The sequence below is a fragment of the Poecilia mexicana genome, unplaced genomic scaffold (genome assembly GCF_051168715.1).
Source record: "Poecilia mexicana isolate PSO_F unplaced genomic scaffold, ASM5116871v1 scaffold_18, whole genome shotgun sequence".
NCBI classification, from domain to species: Eukaryota; Metazoa; Chordata; class Actinopteri; order Cyprinodontiformes; family Poeciliidae; genus Poecilia; species Poecilia mexicana.
Genome location: NW_028263387.1, coordinates 12,942,660 through 12,959,772, shown reverse-complemented (window position 1 = coordinate 12,959,772; position 17,113 = coordinate 12,942,660). Strand labels below are relative to the sequence as shown.

Here is a 17,113-nt window from a genome sequence, read left to right as displayed (position 1 = left end):
TTCAACCAGGCTTTTGCAAAAGGGAGAAAATACAGTAAACTTCTCCAAGCTGTTCACTGTATGTTCTGAAAACCTCTGGTCAAAGCTTGTCTTTATTATCAAGAAGGGGAGAGGGAGGGAGGAAACAGAAAATACTTCTGCTGCACGCAGGCAGTTTCACACGTAAGGAGTATTCCGGTAGATAAGGATTCAAGTTTTGTCTTTTCACACAGTTAATTCTTTCACATGAGGGCGGAAAGGAAAATGGGGCCTCCTGTCATAGATAATCATGTTACAAAGACATTCTTGTAAATAATGGGAAGACAGGTTTCACACACAGTAGAAAGCTAAAACCCTTTAAAAAAACAAACAAACTAACCTACTGTAAAAGTGATAACAAAATATTTCTAACATTTTATCACGGTTTTATGTTGCAAATCAGAATCTGAATAGTGCGGCATGAATTTATATTCAGCCTCTGCTGTGGCCATTTATGTTGAATTTTTGTAAGTCTTGAGTTCTATCAGTTTAGTTTTTCTTTGGGCAATTAGGAAATACTTAAGTTAGTTTAGAACCAAAATCTGTAATTCATTTTTGTATTTGAAATTGTTTAGATTACTTTGATAACTTTTTGACCCTCCCATTAATTCAAGTAATTAAGAACCCACTTGGTGTGTGATGGGGGGTCCTTTTGTTTGGCAAATATCCGGTGTGATGACAGGATGTTTTTGTAAAATTATTATTATTTTTTTTTTTTTGCGGTCATCTAAGTTCCAAAAACAAAAATTTCCAATGAAGGCTGTGGGTGACAACAGGTGGCTTGGTTCTTGCGCACACTTTTATGAACTTGAAACATCAGATTAAGCTAATTTTCGTTTTCAAATAAGTTGTGAGAGATTTTTATTTTGTCTATATTTTTGCACGAAATAAAGTATGTGTGTTTTTCCAAACAATCAAGTCGGAAGTACGTGCAAGAACCAAACCACCTGTTGCGTTTAATTGGACATTTGTGGTTTTGGAAATTAGATTTTCCACATTTAAAATACATCATACACAGAAAACACATTTTCTGTACTGTGCTCATTTGCGCCCCTTTCTAATGTCACCCTGGACAACCACGCTGTATTAAGCTGCTAACGTTTCTACAACGCTAGTGCTTGCCAGTAATTGGGGAAAAAAAGGAAGCGAAGATCCACTTTTAGCTCTACTACTTTCATTTCTGTCTTCTTTCACAAAGTCTGTTAGCTGTTTCTTTTTGTGGCGTAGTGAGTAAATAACCTTAGCTACGAAGAAGAGGTTCCACCGTGGACAGATGTGAGACGGTGGAAACTTAAGCAAACACAGAGAACAGACCGCAGAGACACGGCAGGGAAGATTTTACTGTTAAACATTTAAGAACTGTTGGTGAGCAACTCTGGATGTTTCTTTATGGGTTTGTAAAACAGACACAAAAAGGAGGGAGCGCACCCACGTTCGTCCTGACAGAAACACATGGAGCTGAGGCTTGTTTCTTTATAGGTTTATAACTGAAATGCAGCTGTAAGACTATAAGTAGTGACGTGTTTTACTTGAGACCTTGAAAACATTAACTTTGTCTCATATGCTTGTAAAACGAAGGAACAAAGTCGGTAAATGATTAAGGGTTGACCTCGCTTTCATATTTTATCTGGACTCTTGTGCTCCAAACAAGTGTTGACACCTGGGCGTTGCTGTGTGACTCTTTTAAGTGTTACTGGAAATTCAATGTTTCAGCCTTTGATAATGAGACATATTTCTGCCGTGACGTCGTTCTTAACCCTTGGGGTGGTTTATTTAGGTTTCTATTTCTCGTTTAATATTTTACTGGAGAAACGAGGAGGAGAGTTTCAGCAGTAATCAAAGCAAGATGTGAATTCTTTTACTTTCTTCCCCCATAAAACGCCCCTGAGCTCAAACATAATTCTGCAATGTCAAAAAAAAAAAAAATCAAGGAAAAAAAAAAAAGGCTTTTGGATTTAGGAAGAAAAATAAATAAATCATGAGTTCTGTCGCTGTTGTTCATGTTTCAGTCTGAGTTGGACAATTTTCCAGTAATCTGACTAATTATTGCAGGCGCTAAAACAATAATACTTTTTTTTTTCTTTCATGCGATTTGATCTAAAGCAAAAACTTCTCATCAGATTACGTTGCCTTCGGTTATAAACAAAAAGAACGTCAACGTCTTCATAAAAGTTCCACGTTAACTTTCTCTTTCCTGACAAGTGAAACTAACATCTGGAAGAGAAACTATGTGAAAGTTGACGCTTCACTGATCCAGGAAGTGTGTTCATCCCTCTGCTCATCCCCCTCACTCTCTGGTTTAGCTTACAGAGGGTTAGTTACACTTTAAAGAATCACGCCATTCTTTCAAAACAGGTAATCAAAAATCAGGGAAAATCCGTTCATATTGGAACTGTGAATTTCAGTGGAAAATGCTTAGGTGTTGACCTATGAACAGGAGTAATTTAATTTTAAAATGGATGAAATTTACTTTGAAGTAGGTCTTATTTAGAATGAACTGGTACATCACCTCCCAAAACAAACTCGCTGACCTGTATTTTAGTCTCCTATCACCAGAGGGCGCTATTAGCCAAACTGTACTTTTGACATACAAAAAGTACAACTAGAGCAAAACGTGCAGGCCATCTAATCAGGATTTTTAAGCTCTATTTCATGATCAACAGCCATCATCAACACTTATGTTCACTACTTCAAAGCAGTGCACAAACTAGCACAAACTAGCAGAAAGTTTTTTTATAAAAGTTCAGGGGGCTGTTTAACCTTTTGACCTTTAAACTTTCATTAATATCTTCAAAACCAAAGCAGTGGGAATCCAGTGTTTGATTTACTGGATTCACACCAATTTTGTCTGATTTGAAGAAGCTGGGGAGAAGGGAGGGAATAACTTCACTCAGGTGTAGACAAACTTTATTTTAGTAGAATCTGTCTTTTATGATATCTTTTAAAAGGATGCTGTTGATTTTTATCAGTTTAATGGGTTTCTCTTAAACTCTATCTAAATTATATTGATATAGGAGAGACAGATATCTCTCTATCTAGAGTCACAGGCACACCCACCAGAAGGAAACAAACCCAGTGTATCCACTTGCGTTCTATTGGCTGAGAGGTTGCCAGGCGACGGTACTTTGGCAGCAGAGAGGTTTGCAGTCGGGAATTTGATCCGAGCAGAAACCAGTTTTGAGCGCAAGGAGAAAGGTTTGAGAAAGAAAACAATGAAAGAGAGCAGAAGTTTGGAATACAAGCTTTGTAAGTTTTGAGAGGAAAATCCTGCTTCTAAAATGAAAATGTAAGCACAAGTATTCAGAGTGTTGAGAACAAAAGACATGAAATCCTGCTTTCAGACTGAAAAGTTGCTCTCTCGAATTATAGCAGAAAAATTCCCCCATATTTGTGCATCTAATTGAGTAAAAGCCACAAAATGGTTTCTCTAACAACTTGATGAATGTGTTTTACATCACTTGCCCTGAATGTGTTTTAATTGGGAATTACTTTGCTGCATCAAATATGCACACCTATATCTGGATAAACGTCTCTTAACAAGCTCGACAAACAATCTACAACCTGTAAGAGTCTTGCAGGATGATCCTGTTTGGATATTCCACCATGTTTGGTGCAATTTAGCTTATTACTGACTGGTTTTCCTGCGCTGTCCTGATTTGTGTGGAAGTTCAGATGTTTAGAGCCACACCTCTAATTACCCAACAGCCAACAGCTCACCCGTCCACCATGCTTTGTCTTCTGACCCCTGCCCTTCCGCAGCTTCACATCACACTGTTTCTCTTCCTCCTTTTGATCTGATGACCCTAATCTTTCTTCACTATACTTCCTCTTCTAGTTGCTGTATTATTCCATCCTGTTTGCCCAATGTGGCTGAACAGGACCTCAGGATGAATGAGATAAAGCAAAAATAAGTTAAAATGTTAAAGAATCACCCAGGAAACTGCCGGAACATCATCACTGCCCACTATTTGAAGCCAGTTTCACATCACAGTGGCTGATCCGGCTCCTGAATCGACGTCTTCAAGCCCAGTTTAAATTTTCAGCTTTCCATACGAACCAGAAACATGATCTTCTGCAGAAAGGATTCAGTGCCAGAGGAGACAGATTCAGTGATTTCACTACAGTGACATAAAGTCTGCTGGTTAAGGTGAGGCTTTTCATGTCTAGAAGTCTTAAGACGATCTTTCATCTTAAGTCATCTTAAGGTCAGGTTTGCTTCCAGGTCTATTGTACAAAGTAGATAAAATAATGAAGGAGGTGGACGACAGTGGATCCCCACCTATTTGAGGTTCAGGTTTTGCAGATTTACTTTTTTTGCATATTTTCCTGTGAAATGTTACTCCAGCTTTTTCACCGTTTGTTTTGTAGGGCCAAAAAAAAAAAACGGTTTCTAAAGAAAAAGCAGAAGCTATCAGGACTGAAAAAAATACTTTTAACTCTAAGTTACCCAAAAAAAATCCAAATCCTGTTTTATCTCTTCTGTCATACTTTTGCTTTTTATTTGATTAAACTTAAGCAAATATTGCAATTTCTTTGTTTTTATGCCATATGTTAATGCTTTTATGTGATTCTTTATTTGTGCTTTATATATTTTTTCCTGTAGAGCAGGACGAATGGTGCTCTGCAAATTTGTGTTGACTTGAAAAGATGTATGTTTGGAAAAATATCCAAGGCACACATCAAAACAAGTTCTGATTTAAATAAAGCAGAAATGAAATTAAGCAAAAAACATTCATTGAAACATGAACAAAGAAAACAGAAATAACCACGTTCTGGGTTCATGTGTTGCTGTAAGTCCTTAAGACGATTTACTAAAATCACATAAACATGTTTGTCATCTTTCAAAATTTCACGAGAAAAAAAAAGCATAACATAAAAACACTTAAAGCTTTTTTTTTTTACTGTAACACTTGTAACAAGAAAGAAATAAAATTTTAGAGCACATCCTCATATGCTATTTGCTTCAACAGGTAGGTATGAAATGCTGCCCCCAAGTGATCTCATATTTAATATGAGATGTTTATTTGGCAGGACTGAGAATAATTTTGTTGATGTGTCTCATCGGCTAAGCTAAATGAGATCACGAGATAAAATACAGCTCATAATTTTTCATTTCAGGGGGGGGAAAAAGCACAGATCTGCAGAGGAGCATCAAAGTAAAAGGTGGAATAAAAACAACTTTCATTGTGGTTGTGATTCTTCCACTGCTAACAAAATTATTGAGGTTTTTTTTTTTTTTTTTTTTTTTTGCATTTGTTTCTGTTGATATCTTGGTTTTGCTGCTTCCACAGCTAAAAATAATGATTTGAAAGTGAAAATAGTCTAAACAAAAACGACAAATTTATGGCTAAATTGAGTCAAAACTTTGTAGGAATATTTAAGGTAGCAATTAAAACTACTTTGAAAAATTGCTTAGAGGTGTGTAATATAATATCATGTGAAATATCAACACTATGAATGTTTCATGTTGATAAATAAACACGTGTGTGTGTATGTGTGTTTTGAAAAATATGTCTTGGGTGCACAGTGGTGCTCCTGATTGCCTTGCAGCAAGAAAGAGCAACAGCCTGGTGTTTTTCTGCATAGACCTAGTGGTTTCCTCTGGCTTCCTCCCACAGTCCAAAGATATGTTAGCTCAATCGAATACGATAAATCACCATAATGTGTGTGTGTGTGTGGGGGTGTGTGTGTGTGTGTGTGTGGGTGTGTGTGTGTGTGTGTGTGTGTGTGGGGGGGGGGTTGTGTGTGTGTGTGTGTGTGACGGACAGGCGACCTGTCCAGATTTTACATCGTAATCGTATCCCTCACCAGAGGCGGAGCTAGAGGGGGGGCCGGGGGGGCCAGTGCCCCCCCTGTCATCTGATTGGCCCCCCCAGTGGCCCCCCCTGATGATTGACATGTAACAGCACCAGGTCATTCCTGTACATTATTTGGAATCATTCTAAGCCAACCTAATATCTAAAGAAGAAAAACAATAATAAATATATGAAAAGAAAATGTATAAAACTTTATATAAGTCCATGTGATGAAATAAATAGATTTACATCAGGCGTGATACCAGCCTCTTTTATACTTTTACTCATAATAACGAGCTGATATTGATCTCCTGGATGTTTCAAATGTGCTGCGCTGTGGTGCAACTCAAAGGCTAAAGCCCTTCAAACCTGGTGGTTGTAAAACACCAAGAAGTTATTTACTGATCCTCCATAAAAAAAAAATAAAAAATACGAAGAGAGGCCGACAATGTTCGTAGTTTGGAGCAGAGGTGGCGATAGAGATTTTTCGTTATCCGTCAAAGAAAAAAATAATTTTATTTCCAATTTGTAGTCATCAAACGAAACATTTAGTATTTCTCTGTGAGAACGTTTTTGAAATCAGGTAACATTTCAAGAAATGACGTGATTATAAGACGGCAGAACTCTGATCGTTTCCTGATCACTTCCTTCGGCCTGCGGGAGAAAAACCCCGCAGAAGCGGATCAGCTGCTGGTCGCTCCAAAGCCTCTGGTCCGTTAAAGCGTCCAGATCAGAGGTGATTCCCTGACAGATATTGTTCTTAGTATGATTAATAATGAGCTCCGCGATGTTCTCTGTTCTCTGCGTGTAAAGTTGAAACTGCCTGCGCACCAAGCGTCAGCTGCGCTTGATCACAGTCTGGACAGAACCAGCGGACTGCTCTCTGTTCTAATTAAGACGAGGGTAAGGAGGGAATCTGACATATTAACTCAGTTAAGTTTTTACTGGTTTTGTTTTTAAAACACCATTAACGTAAACAGTGTAACTATATTTTGTATATTTCCCATAACACATAAAGCAGATAAATGCATCTAACTTTTTCTCCGTAGTGACACAAACCACTGACTGTGGCTCCAATAACTTATAACAAATGAAATTAAGCGACTCCACTTAAATTACCATTAATTCACCCGCTGCGGTCTGAACGCTCAGCTTCACAAATTCTTCCTGGTTGCATCTGCAGAAAAATCTGCGCTGGTTCATCGACAGATCTGTATGAACCAAACTCTGCGAGATTTTTTTTTTTCCCTTTTTTTCCCCCCTTTTAACCATGTGCAGGGTTCGGGCGTTTTTACCAGGATTTTTTATTTTTATTTTTTGCATGGTTTCGCTTCTCCAAAACGGACAGATGTTACGTCTGCCGCGCTCCTTCTGAGCATCGCTCTCCTTCTGGGTGCGGGAGGGTAACATCTTCAACTCCATTTGTTAAAACTGCAGGGCGAGTTAAGTTTAATTCTTCGGAGCGGCGGAGCCGCGTCCGCATTGGTTGTGCAGCGCACTGCGCATGGATCTAATTAACTTTTGCACCTTTATTTAGTTCCTCAAAATAAACTGCTGTCTCCTCTGTTTAGACTATAAATGGATTAAAACAACGTTGCATTGTCTTTAGTTTTCTCTGTTCTGTACTGGAGACTGGAGTTAAAGGCGCCATTTCAACTAGAGGTTTGCAATGAGATTCCTAACCAAGGTGTCCTGACCATCACTCTTCAACACGCTGTCAGCTCTCGGTCTGAAAGACGCATTTAGTTCAGTGTCCATGAGATGATATTCAGAAAGGATTCTTTTTTTTTTTATTGATTGATTTTAGTTGCCTCTGTGATGAACTCTTTGTGTAAAGTGTATATATATATATATATATATATATATATATATATATATATATATATATATATATATATATATATATATATATATATATATAAATAAAGAGAGAGAGAGATGTGCGCACATAAATTTTGCCTTTTGCCCCCCCAGAAGTAGTCCTGGCCCCCCCTTGGCCCCCCCAACTTTAAAAGTCTGGCTCCGCCACTGTCCCTCACCAGCAGTACCAGCAGGTCCATGGAAAACCGATCTGGAAATCTAATTTCCAGAGAAGAAGCAGCGCCCCCTACAGGAATAAAGAGCATGTTTGGGCTTCGAGGGGAAATAAATCAATAAAATGTCTTTTTGCTCATCTCGATGATTTTATGTATTTTGACCATGAACAGACCATCAAAACGAACTTAAATCTCCACTCTACCATTTTCTAAGATTTTTTTTTCTAAATGAGAGCTTTTGTTTATTGTTTCAAACAATTTATGAACTTTGTGTGTTCGGTGGGAGACAAGAGGGGCATAAAACTGTAAAGAGTGCTTATAGTGAGGTGTGTTTTGGGGTTGGGTCATAACGAGGCAGCCATAAAAGCTTTGGTCACAAAGGGATTGTCTCTGCAAGAAGGCAGGTCCGTATCATTGCTCCATATTCTTACAGCTGTTTCACTTCGTCGTTTTTTTTTTATCAACTCACGCTAAAAAGGTAAGACAAAATGATCCGGAACACCTGGTCAAAACTTTCATAGCAGCTCGTTTTTACCGCTGAATGTGTTCGTTTTACCGGATTCACGGAACAAGATGCTTCATTTTCAGCGAGGTTTTTATGCGACACGACACATTAACGTCGCACAAAAACATTAAACATCAACTTAAATATTATAGTCTTCGCCAAAATATTATCTATGGCTCCTTTTTTTTCACATTAATGACAAAATTTACAGATCATATGTAAATACTTTGTTTATTATAACTATTTTGACTAGTAGTAAGTCTTAACTAATCCACCTGTTTTAGTCAATTAAGCTAATGATGGATGTTAACTAGTCGTTGCTTTTGAATCTAAATGATTCTAAAAATAAAACCCCGGAAAAGTTGATTGTAGATAAAATCGACCTCCAGTGAAAATGTTTATATTTGCGCGCAGACTTAAAAAAAAAAAAAGCAAAAAAAAAAAAAGCAAAGGGATTCATATCGAATAAGAGAAATGAGTATAACCAGCCCAGTTTAGCTTCGGTGAAAGGATGAGAGGAACCACTGGGTCGGTGATTTTCTTCAAAGTGAATTGAGTGAATATTGGTTTATATTACCAGCGACACACTTGCTTCATTTACTCCTTCCGTGTTTTTATTTGCCTTTAGCTCCTCCTGTATTCCTTTTAATCGATCTATTTTTGACCATTCAAATTTATGATCAGGACAGCTGTGACTTTTACTTATTAACACTTTGATAACACTTTAATTGGCGGGGTGCGTAGGACATGACACTGTCATAATCATGACGTAACACCTGTCATGGCCATGAAGGAGTCTTTATGAATGCCTAAGACTGTTCTCATGTAAATAAGTGACACTTCGGACACTTATTTACCGAAGTGTCATTCAGTGAATAATGGCACTTTTAATGCAAAGTTGCTTTAAAAGTTGCATTGAAAGTCCATTAAAAATGCCAACTTTGCATTAAAGTTGCAAAATCATGCAAAGTTGGCATTTTTAATGGACTTTCAATGCAACTTTTAGAGCAACTTTGCATTAAAAGTGTCATTATTTACCGAATGACACTTCATGACAACTGTCATAGTCATTCATAAAGACTTCTTCATGTTCATGACAGGTCATATTTATGGCAGTGTCCTGTCATATGCACACCCCTTCAAATTAAGTGTTACCAAAATTTTTCAACTTTTTAAACTGAAGCTATTATAAAGTCATCATTCAGCTCGAGGCACCATCTGAAAATGCAACGTTCATTTAGGTCCATTTTGGCACTGTGCACTTCGCCATTTCCCTCAAAATATTCTGGTCCCCATCAACGTCATGAAATCAAACAGCTGCTGTAGGTTTATCTGCTGCCAAACTATGATGTGAATCTCCTGTTTTAACACAGATATGGCGGCAGATCCAGCCGAGCAGCTTTAGGTTTTCCTTATATAAACCGGATTCCTGTGCGTTAATAGTCGTTGTGAATCGGTGATTTATAAGTAAACTGCACTTAGTTGATTTTAATTCTCCTAAACTGGTGTTTCTACGTTATTTCAGCCTCTTCAGGAAACACCCCATTAAATATTTAACCTTCATAATGAAGTTTGGCAGGAAATGCAACCGGCCTGTCTACATTACACCACTCCATTATAGTCATGCTTGTTCATGCCTCTCATATTAAGCTCCTGACACTAAGACTTTGGACTCTTAATGTAGTTTTTACTGCCGTTATTTGTCGTTGTGTTTTGTTTGCTCTTCACTTTCACTCTACGTGGGTCTGACTGAGGCATTGAAAGCTTGGCTCGCTAGAAATGAGATGAAATCTGATCAGCTGGAAATGCTAACAAGTGGAAATGCTAAAAAGATCAACTTTTAATCAATGTTTAAATGATTGGTGTGGATATAAAATCTGTTGTTTGCTTGAGTTGTAAATCAAAAGTATCCAAATCTTGTATCAAAACGAGAAGTGCAGCTATATCACGAAGAAGCAACACAAAAAACGAGATAAACACCATTAAACTCTGAATTTGTTGAGTGGAGAGAAAGCTTTACAAATTGAACTTTTCTTGTCTCTCTGTCATTGTTTTCATAAACCGCAACTGCTGGAATCGGTGATAAGCTGATTGGAAAAACCCCCAAAAGAGACCTGGTTTTAAAATGTTTTAAAAAATATACAGTGTATATACAGGATATATGTTCTACCTTGTTGACTTTGGAGATGGTTTTATTTATGAGTATCAGAGTAAAAGGGGAATGATACACTTTTCAGTCACTTTTATTTGAAAATATTTATATAAAGGAGGTGTCATTTTTTTTAAATACGATTTGCAGTGATTCACTATTTTGTATCAGCCAATCACACTCAATCCAAAACCAATATATTCTTTAGCAGATTTTAACGTGTTTCGATATGAAGTGTAAAAAAAAAAAACACTCCACAGATTCCACCATGTTGGAGCTTAACATGTAAGGATGGAGTCAAAAATATTGGTGGCTTACATCCAAACAACCCTACAGTTCACAGGTGCTGTGCTTCTTTTACCATGTCTGTAAAGCTCTCTGAGTATCACACATAGAGATTGTGTACAGATCCGCCTAAAACGTCTCAGAACGCAGAATGTGGGGTGGCAATAAGATGCAAAGCTCCAAATTAAATGAATTTTATTTTCTGACTCTGATTCTTCCAGACATGGCTTACCATCCGCCCTCGTCCAGCCCTGGGAGCTGGAGCACCGGCCTGTTCGACTGCTGCAAAGACACCAGCGGCTGTGAGTTAGCGCGACAAATTTACTGAAATATTACCTGAAATTTGAACATCAGGAGCATCAATTAATGAGCAAAGACGTAACGGGTAGCAGCCTCCACGTTGATGAGCTCTGCTGGAAAAGATGTGGCCTTTAAAAAAAAAAAAAAAAAAATTGCACTAATATTGTTTTAATTCTTTAGACATTTCTGACCTTTTTATATGAATCCAGTTTTTCAGTGGGATTTAATGTGAATGAAAGTGTTTTTATTATGGAATCATGACAGCATGACAAATCACTCCCACTCAAATTTCACTACAGAAGATTTTATTGGACCAACTCCAGGTGCATCTGATTTTCACTAAGACAAAGAGATGTTCTGACTTGCCCCGTTGCCTTGGAAAGCCCACCCCTGTTTTCCAGAGAAATGTCTGTTTTCCACCTCTTCACGGTTTGACGTGACCTGCATTGGTAAATTGATTTGTGTAGGGGACTTTTTACTAATAAAAACAACATAAAAGCATTTAATTCAGGGTCATTTCAACAACGTCAACCTTTTGAAACAGGCTTTTTCTTCTCAGTGTGCGGCTGAAACAACTCACCGATAGACAGCACACAATTTCACATTTAGTTCAACAGCCTCTATAATACGGTGGCGAACCAGTTCAGCATTAAGAGCCAAGTGAAGCTCATCATCACCGTAAAGATCCACACAACAATTTCAAGATTAGCTTTATACCACATTGCTGCTGAAACGGCAGCAACGGCCGACAGAAATACAGAGACCTGTTGAGGAAAGCTGCTACCATGGAAACAGATTTTATTCTTAAATGATCCAGCTTTCATCTATCACCTAAAGTCTCTCCGACAACTACTGCAGACTTGTAGCGCTAGCTTTTGTCGGTGCTGCCTTCAGTTAATTTTGGTATCGAAGAGCCGCCCGTGATCCGTCGAAGAGCTGCGGGTTCGCTGCCCCCTCCTCTGTCTAGTTCTCTGCCGACTTCGGCTCTTTCTGCTTTTTCGTGTCATGCTTGCGTGGAAATTTAGTGGTTCATTCTTACGCAAACCTGTGAAAGTTTCAGCAGAGAAAATTTGTGTTGACCTCATGCTGACTGTACTTTATGTGTGATGCTTTTGTTTTCACGCCGTAATGCCAAATCACAGAAGTAACAACAACACACACGGTCCGACATGGGAAACCAGAAACTCCTTCGCTGTGTTTGTTTGCAGACAATATGCCAGAGAAAGAAAGACGGCTCTTTTTCTGCTCTTTTTCTGGAAGAATCTGCAGCATGAGATGATGAACTAAGCAATGCTGTTGTGAAATATGGCTGTCAACTCGCTGTCGGAGCCCAGAGGTTTCAAAAGATGAGCATATCTCCGGTAAAACAGGCCGAAACGTCGAACCGCAATCAGATAAAATGGCCTGTTCCGACAAACTTCTGTTGAGATGCGCACTTATCATGTTTTCCAAAAAGTCACGCTTTTGTTCAAGAAGTAAACACTTTCTGTACTTCTGTAATTTGTCACATTACATTTACAGAAGGAACAAAGGTAACAAGGGGTGCATTTGATGTATTTCAAGTGATTCAGGTGGTTCTGGTGTTGGAAGACAAACGCCTCAGGTTTGCATATGAAGCTTCTCTCGTTTTATAAGTGGACTGGTCAGGTTCCTGCTGCAGAAGACCAACCCCACATCATGCCGTTGCCGCCACCATGCGTGACAGCAGGGATGGCTTACCTGATAAGGAACAAACTGAACAAACTAAAAGAGCTTTATTTTACTTTTATTAGACTGGATAGTTTTGGATCTCCTGATCTGATTACATCTAACATTTGTTTACGTAAATTCACCTGGCCAGCAGAACGCATCGGCAGTCGGAAACAAGGAAACGTTGGAGCTTTTATCCCTCGGTTTGGTCGTGTAGTTGGGCTGATGGAGGGCGTGACCTTCTGCAGATTCCAGATGCAATCAAGACTGGAGGGTCTACAGACAATTTAAGTGAATTTATTGACTGATTTCTGCTCTGTTCTGAGATGTCAACCATAAGATCTTCAAGATTTCAAAATCTTTTCCAACTTACTAACTATTTTAATAGATTTTAGAAAAAGGTCGACACGCCTCTAGGCTCGTTCAGTGTTTGATCATCCAGCTCATCGATAGACCCTGATTTGCTTCATTTTTGGGCGATCGGCCGACTCTTGAGAGAGAGAGCTGATCCCCCAGGATGTGCATGGCTAACAATAGTCTCCCTGCTTTCAGACAACTCTGACAGCGTCAGATATAGAAACAATAAGCCTGTATTGGCCAAAACTGGGATTGTCAGGTCCAGCTTTTTAAATCTCAGTGACTGGACAGAAAACTGCACCTTTAGTACTTCTAAACTTCCTGTCCGAGTTGACAGCGGCTGGCATGTCAGAGGTTTTCCTCTCAGGTGACGTGACAGCGCCCCCGGTGGTCTGTGGGAATTGTAGGCATGTTCTCATGACATAATTTGGCTTTCCATGAAATTCTAAGGAATTTGAAGGGAGCGGATGCGTCAGACTGTTGTGAGAAAATGTAGAGGTGTTGTGAAATTGACATTTCAACATCCTTGAAATGCACCGTGGGATTACTGTGGTCTGGACACGTTTTGCCTTTAATGGTTCCCAACTGTTCTTAAGAAAGAATATCAGCAGAAATGAAGACAGTCGATGCAGTGCAGATGTGATTATATGACTTCAACTTGGAGCGACTTTATTATATTAAAACTAAATTTGTTTTGTTTGGTATTTTTGACATTACATTAAACTAGTAAGGCTTTTGTTATTTTTGTTTTACTCAAATACAATGAAATTAAAGCTTCTTCTGGGTAAAACTAACTTAGGTTTATATCTAATCATGTATCGGAGTGGCCTAGTCAAAGAAGAAGACAATGAAAAACAGACAAAATGGTTTCATCTGGTTCATCACATGTTAGTTTCTAACTTTTCAAAGATGAAGTCCATTCTGTGGCCTGAATCAGCCTGATAAGGGTATCAGACATTAAAACGTTCTCCGTCTCCCCTGCAGGTTTGTTCGGGTTGTGCTGCTTCCCCTGCTTGCAGTGCCAGACTGCCAGTACGTACGGCTGGTGCAGCCTCATGCCCTGTCTGGACTTCTGCGGCATCGTGTCCTGCATACTCCGCTCCAACATCAGAGAGCGCCACAACATTCCTGTAAGGCCACTTTGTTGTTTCGACGCTTGCGTTCACTTTCAGAGCAGCTTCTCGTTGCTTTCAGATGGTTTTGCCAGGCCTTATCAGTGCCTGTAGCGACTTCTCCTGATTTTAAACCGGAGTCAAACAACAAGTCACGTCTCACCGGTTTCACGAAACCGGTGAAACATCATGTTTCCTCTTCGACAACGGCTTTGATTCAGATGTTTCCCTGGTTTTACAGGCCCGATTTAACCTGATGGGTCTTTTCAGCCTCAGCCATGCAGCATTATTTGTCTGCGGAGGTGTTTTTTTTTTTCATTGACTTCATTTTTATTTTTGTGTTTGATCGTTTTAATTCATATAATAATTTTCCTAGTCACTGCATCGCTTTGTCAAATCCTCATTCTTTCACATGTGGGTGAGGAGGAAGAGCGACTCAAGGTGCTCCAAACTTAGAGCTAAAGATAGGAAAATACCTGCGTTTGTCGCAGAGACACACATCTTCCACTGAAGGTATGTAGGGTTAGGGTAACGGTGGGTCGGAGTTGATTAATGAGCTCCAAAGTTTATGTTTCTGTTGAATTGGTGAGGTGACAGTTTCATCAGTCAGGCTTAAAGATGTTTTCTTTACCCCTCTGAAAACGTGTATAACTGCCTATTTTAAAAGTTAAGTCACCAAATATAGTTAGTAAAATCAACCTAAGCTTGTCAGAAACAAGGAGGATAACTACTCTGATAGGTTCATGTTGTTTTGGATGGCTTCATAAACCCATTAATAAATGAAATCAGGATTTCAAAACTTATTTTCCTGGTCACTCTGGTTGTCTTTGTGCCGTTAGAATGAGTTTGATGACCCAAAATCTTTTAGAGTGTGCATCAAGTTGTTCACATCGTCGTAAAGTCGTCCAGAGACCCAGATCAGTTCCAGTAACATTGTTTTGTTTTTTAACAATGCTTTGCTTTTTCCTCCCTTCCCGTTTCTCCTCTGCAGGGCTCAGCCTGTGACGACTGCTTAAAAATAGCGTGCTGCTACCCCTGCGTGTGGTGCCAGATGCATCGAGAGCTGAAGCTCAGGGGCAGCAGCCAGTCGGGCGACAACGTGGTCACCGCTCAAATCGGCTGAGCTTATAACGCGCCGCCGACTCAGAGGCGGCGTGTCGAGTTTGTCTGAAATGTCCTGCAGATGCTTCAGGTGGACCGCAGTTTAAAACGTGTTAGTTTAGTGCTACTCAGCAACATTTTCTTTTGCTACTTCTCGAAGGTTTTGGAATTATAAAGCGAATGCCTCTTACTGGCGTATTTAGCAGTCTGTGTTTTATAACAACAGGATTGACGCTTCTGACTTTTGTTCCTCAATAAAATACTTTTTGCAAATCTTCTCTCTTTCTCGCCAAAATCTCCCAAAACTCTGTGTGTGTGTGCGCGCACGTGTGTGTGTGTTTGTGTGTGCGCGCACGTGTGTGTGTGTGTGTGTGTGTGTGTGTGTGTGTGTGTGTGTGTGGGGGTGTGTGTGTGTGTGTGTGTGTGTGTGTGTGTGTGTGTGTGTGGATTTAAAGGAATTGAACTTTGGATTGCATTCTGACACTGAACATTAACAAAACACAAATGCGGCGCTTTACTTTAAATGAAAAACATGGTTTTTTTTGGGGGGGGGGGTTCCAAGGTGAGGAACTGGTCCAAATACCCGTCAATTTGTATCCAGATCTTTCACTTTTAACCAAGACACCTGAAGATTAAGAAAGAAACTATTTCCTCGGTGTAATGTTTAGACGGAGCATTCAGCAAATTCGGTCAAAGATTGGCTTCAGGGACTCTGTCTGCAGACGGGAAACGTTTCCACAATCTGATGAACGTTTACGAGATAGAACAGGCGGATACTGCCGAGACGCTGGATGCTGCTACAATGTAGCAAAGTGTTGAGATTGAACCAAAATTTGCTTCAACTATTTCAGTTGAAAAATATACGTGCATAAGTGTGCACGCTTATGCAACCAGTTTACTTTAGCTAGCTCATTTTGAATGTTTTTTTCCTTCCATCTAACGTATTTGTTTATTTTTATGGAAGTCCATTTCCGCCACTCTGATGGAAAAAAAAAAAAAAACCCAGCTTGTATCTCATAATTATGTTTTGACTTGAATTGGATTCCCGTAAGGAGACGGATGAGACAAGTTTGGATGGATAGAAACAAATGGATGTTGCTCACATCACTGAGAAATACTGCAGGAGAAGATTTACTAATCTTGCAATCTTACAAGTTTTGGAAGAATCCCATAAAGTCAAAAAAGAGGAAAACTGCAAAAGGGCTAGCTTTAATATATTTTAGAGTAAAATTTTATTAGATAAATGTTACATTTTATGTTTTTTTTTTTATTTTTTAAAAAGAGTTTAGAAATGTTTTAACATAATCACAAAGATCAGTTCTTTTAAGGAGCCGGTGTGTGTTGCCATGAATTATTTCCAGTTTGGTTTTGTTTCATCAGATAAGATGCAAATTCTGAACTTTTTTTTTTTTTTTGTCCTCGCAAACACATGGAGACGAAAGGAGAACCATCCTCCTGTGCAAAGCGTCTCCATCATTCTGCCTGTAGTTTCCATGGCGACCACATAACGACCAGCGCAGCAGGAAAAACGTTGAGTAGCACAACAACCGCTTTGTTTAGCTCCCTGCATCTACATCCATCTGGGTTCACAGGAACTACAGATTTGAATACAAACAGCACTCTGACGTCTTGTTGGTGTGAAGCCCGTTTCGAGCCCCTCTGCTGGTGAACAAGAAAACTTTTTTTTTTTTTTTTTTTGGGGGGGGGGAGGGAAGGGGGGTTGTTCAAACAAAAATAGTTAAACTGCTGCATCCTTTGGCCTCCGA

General features: G+C 39.2%; 1 protein-coding gene across 2 annotated transcripts; it reads left to right on the top strand.

Annotated features, from left to right (window-relative positions):
- Positions 1-3,954: 3,954 nt before the first annotated feature.
- Positions 3,955-15,620, top strand: LOC106924805 (cornifelin homolog B-like). 2 transcript variants are annotated; one of them, XM_088015944.1, is made up of 4 exons: positions 3,955-4,165; positions 11,010-11,090; positions 14,119-14,264; positions 15,238-15,620. In XM_088015944.1, exons 2-4 carry the CDS (start codon positions 11,012-11,014, stop codon positions 15,367-15,369), a joined length of 357 nt encoding a protein of 118 aa, XP_087872070.1. In that variant the 5' UTR covers positions 3,955-4,165; positions 11,010-11,011; the 3' UTR covers positions 15,370-15,620. The 2 variants fall into 2 exon arrangements, with proteins under 2 accessions (XP_087872070.1, XP_014854169.2); XM_014998683.2 differs by lacking the exon at positions 3,955-4,165 and adding an exon at positions 8,179-8,327.
- The last annotated feature ends 1,493 nt before the right edge of the window (positions 15,621-17,113 follow it).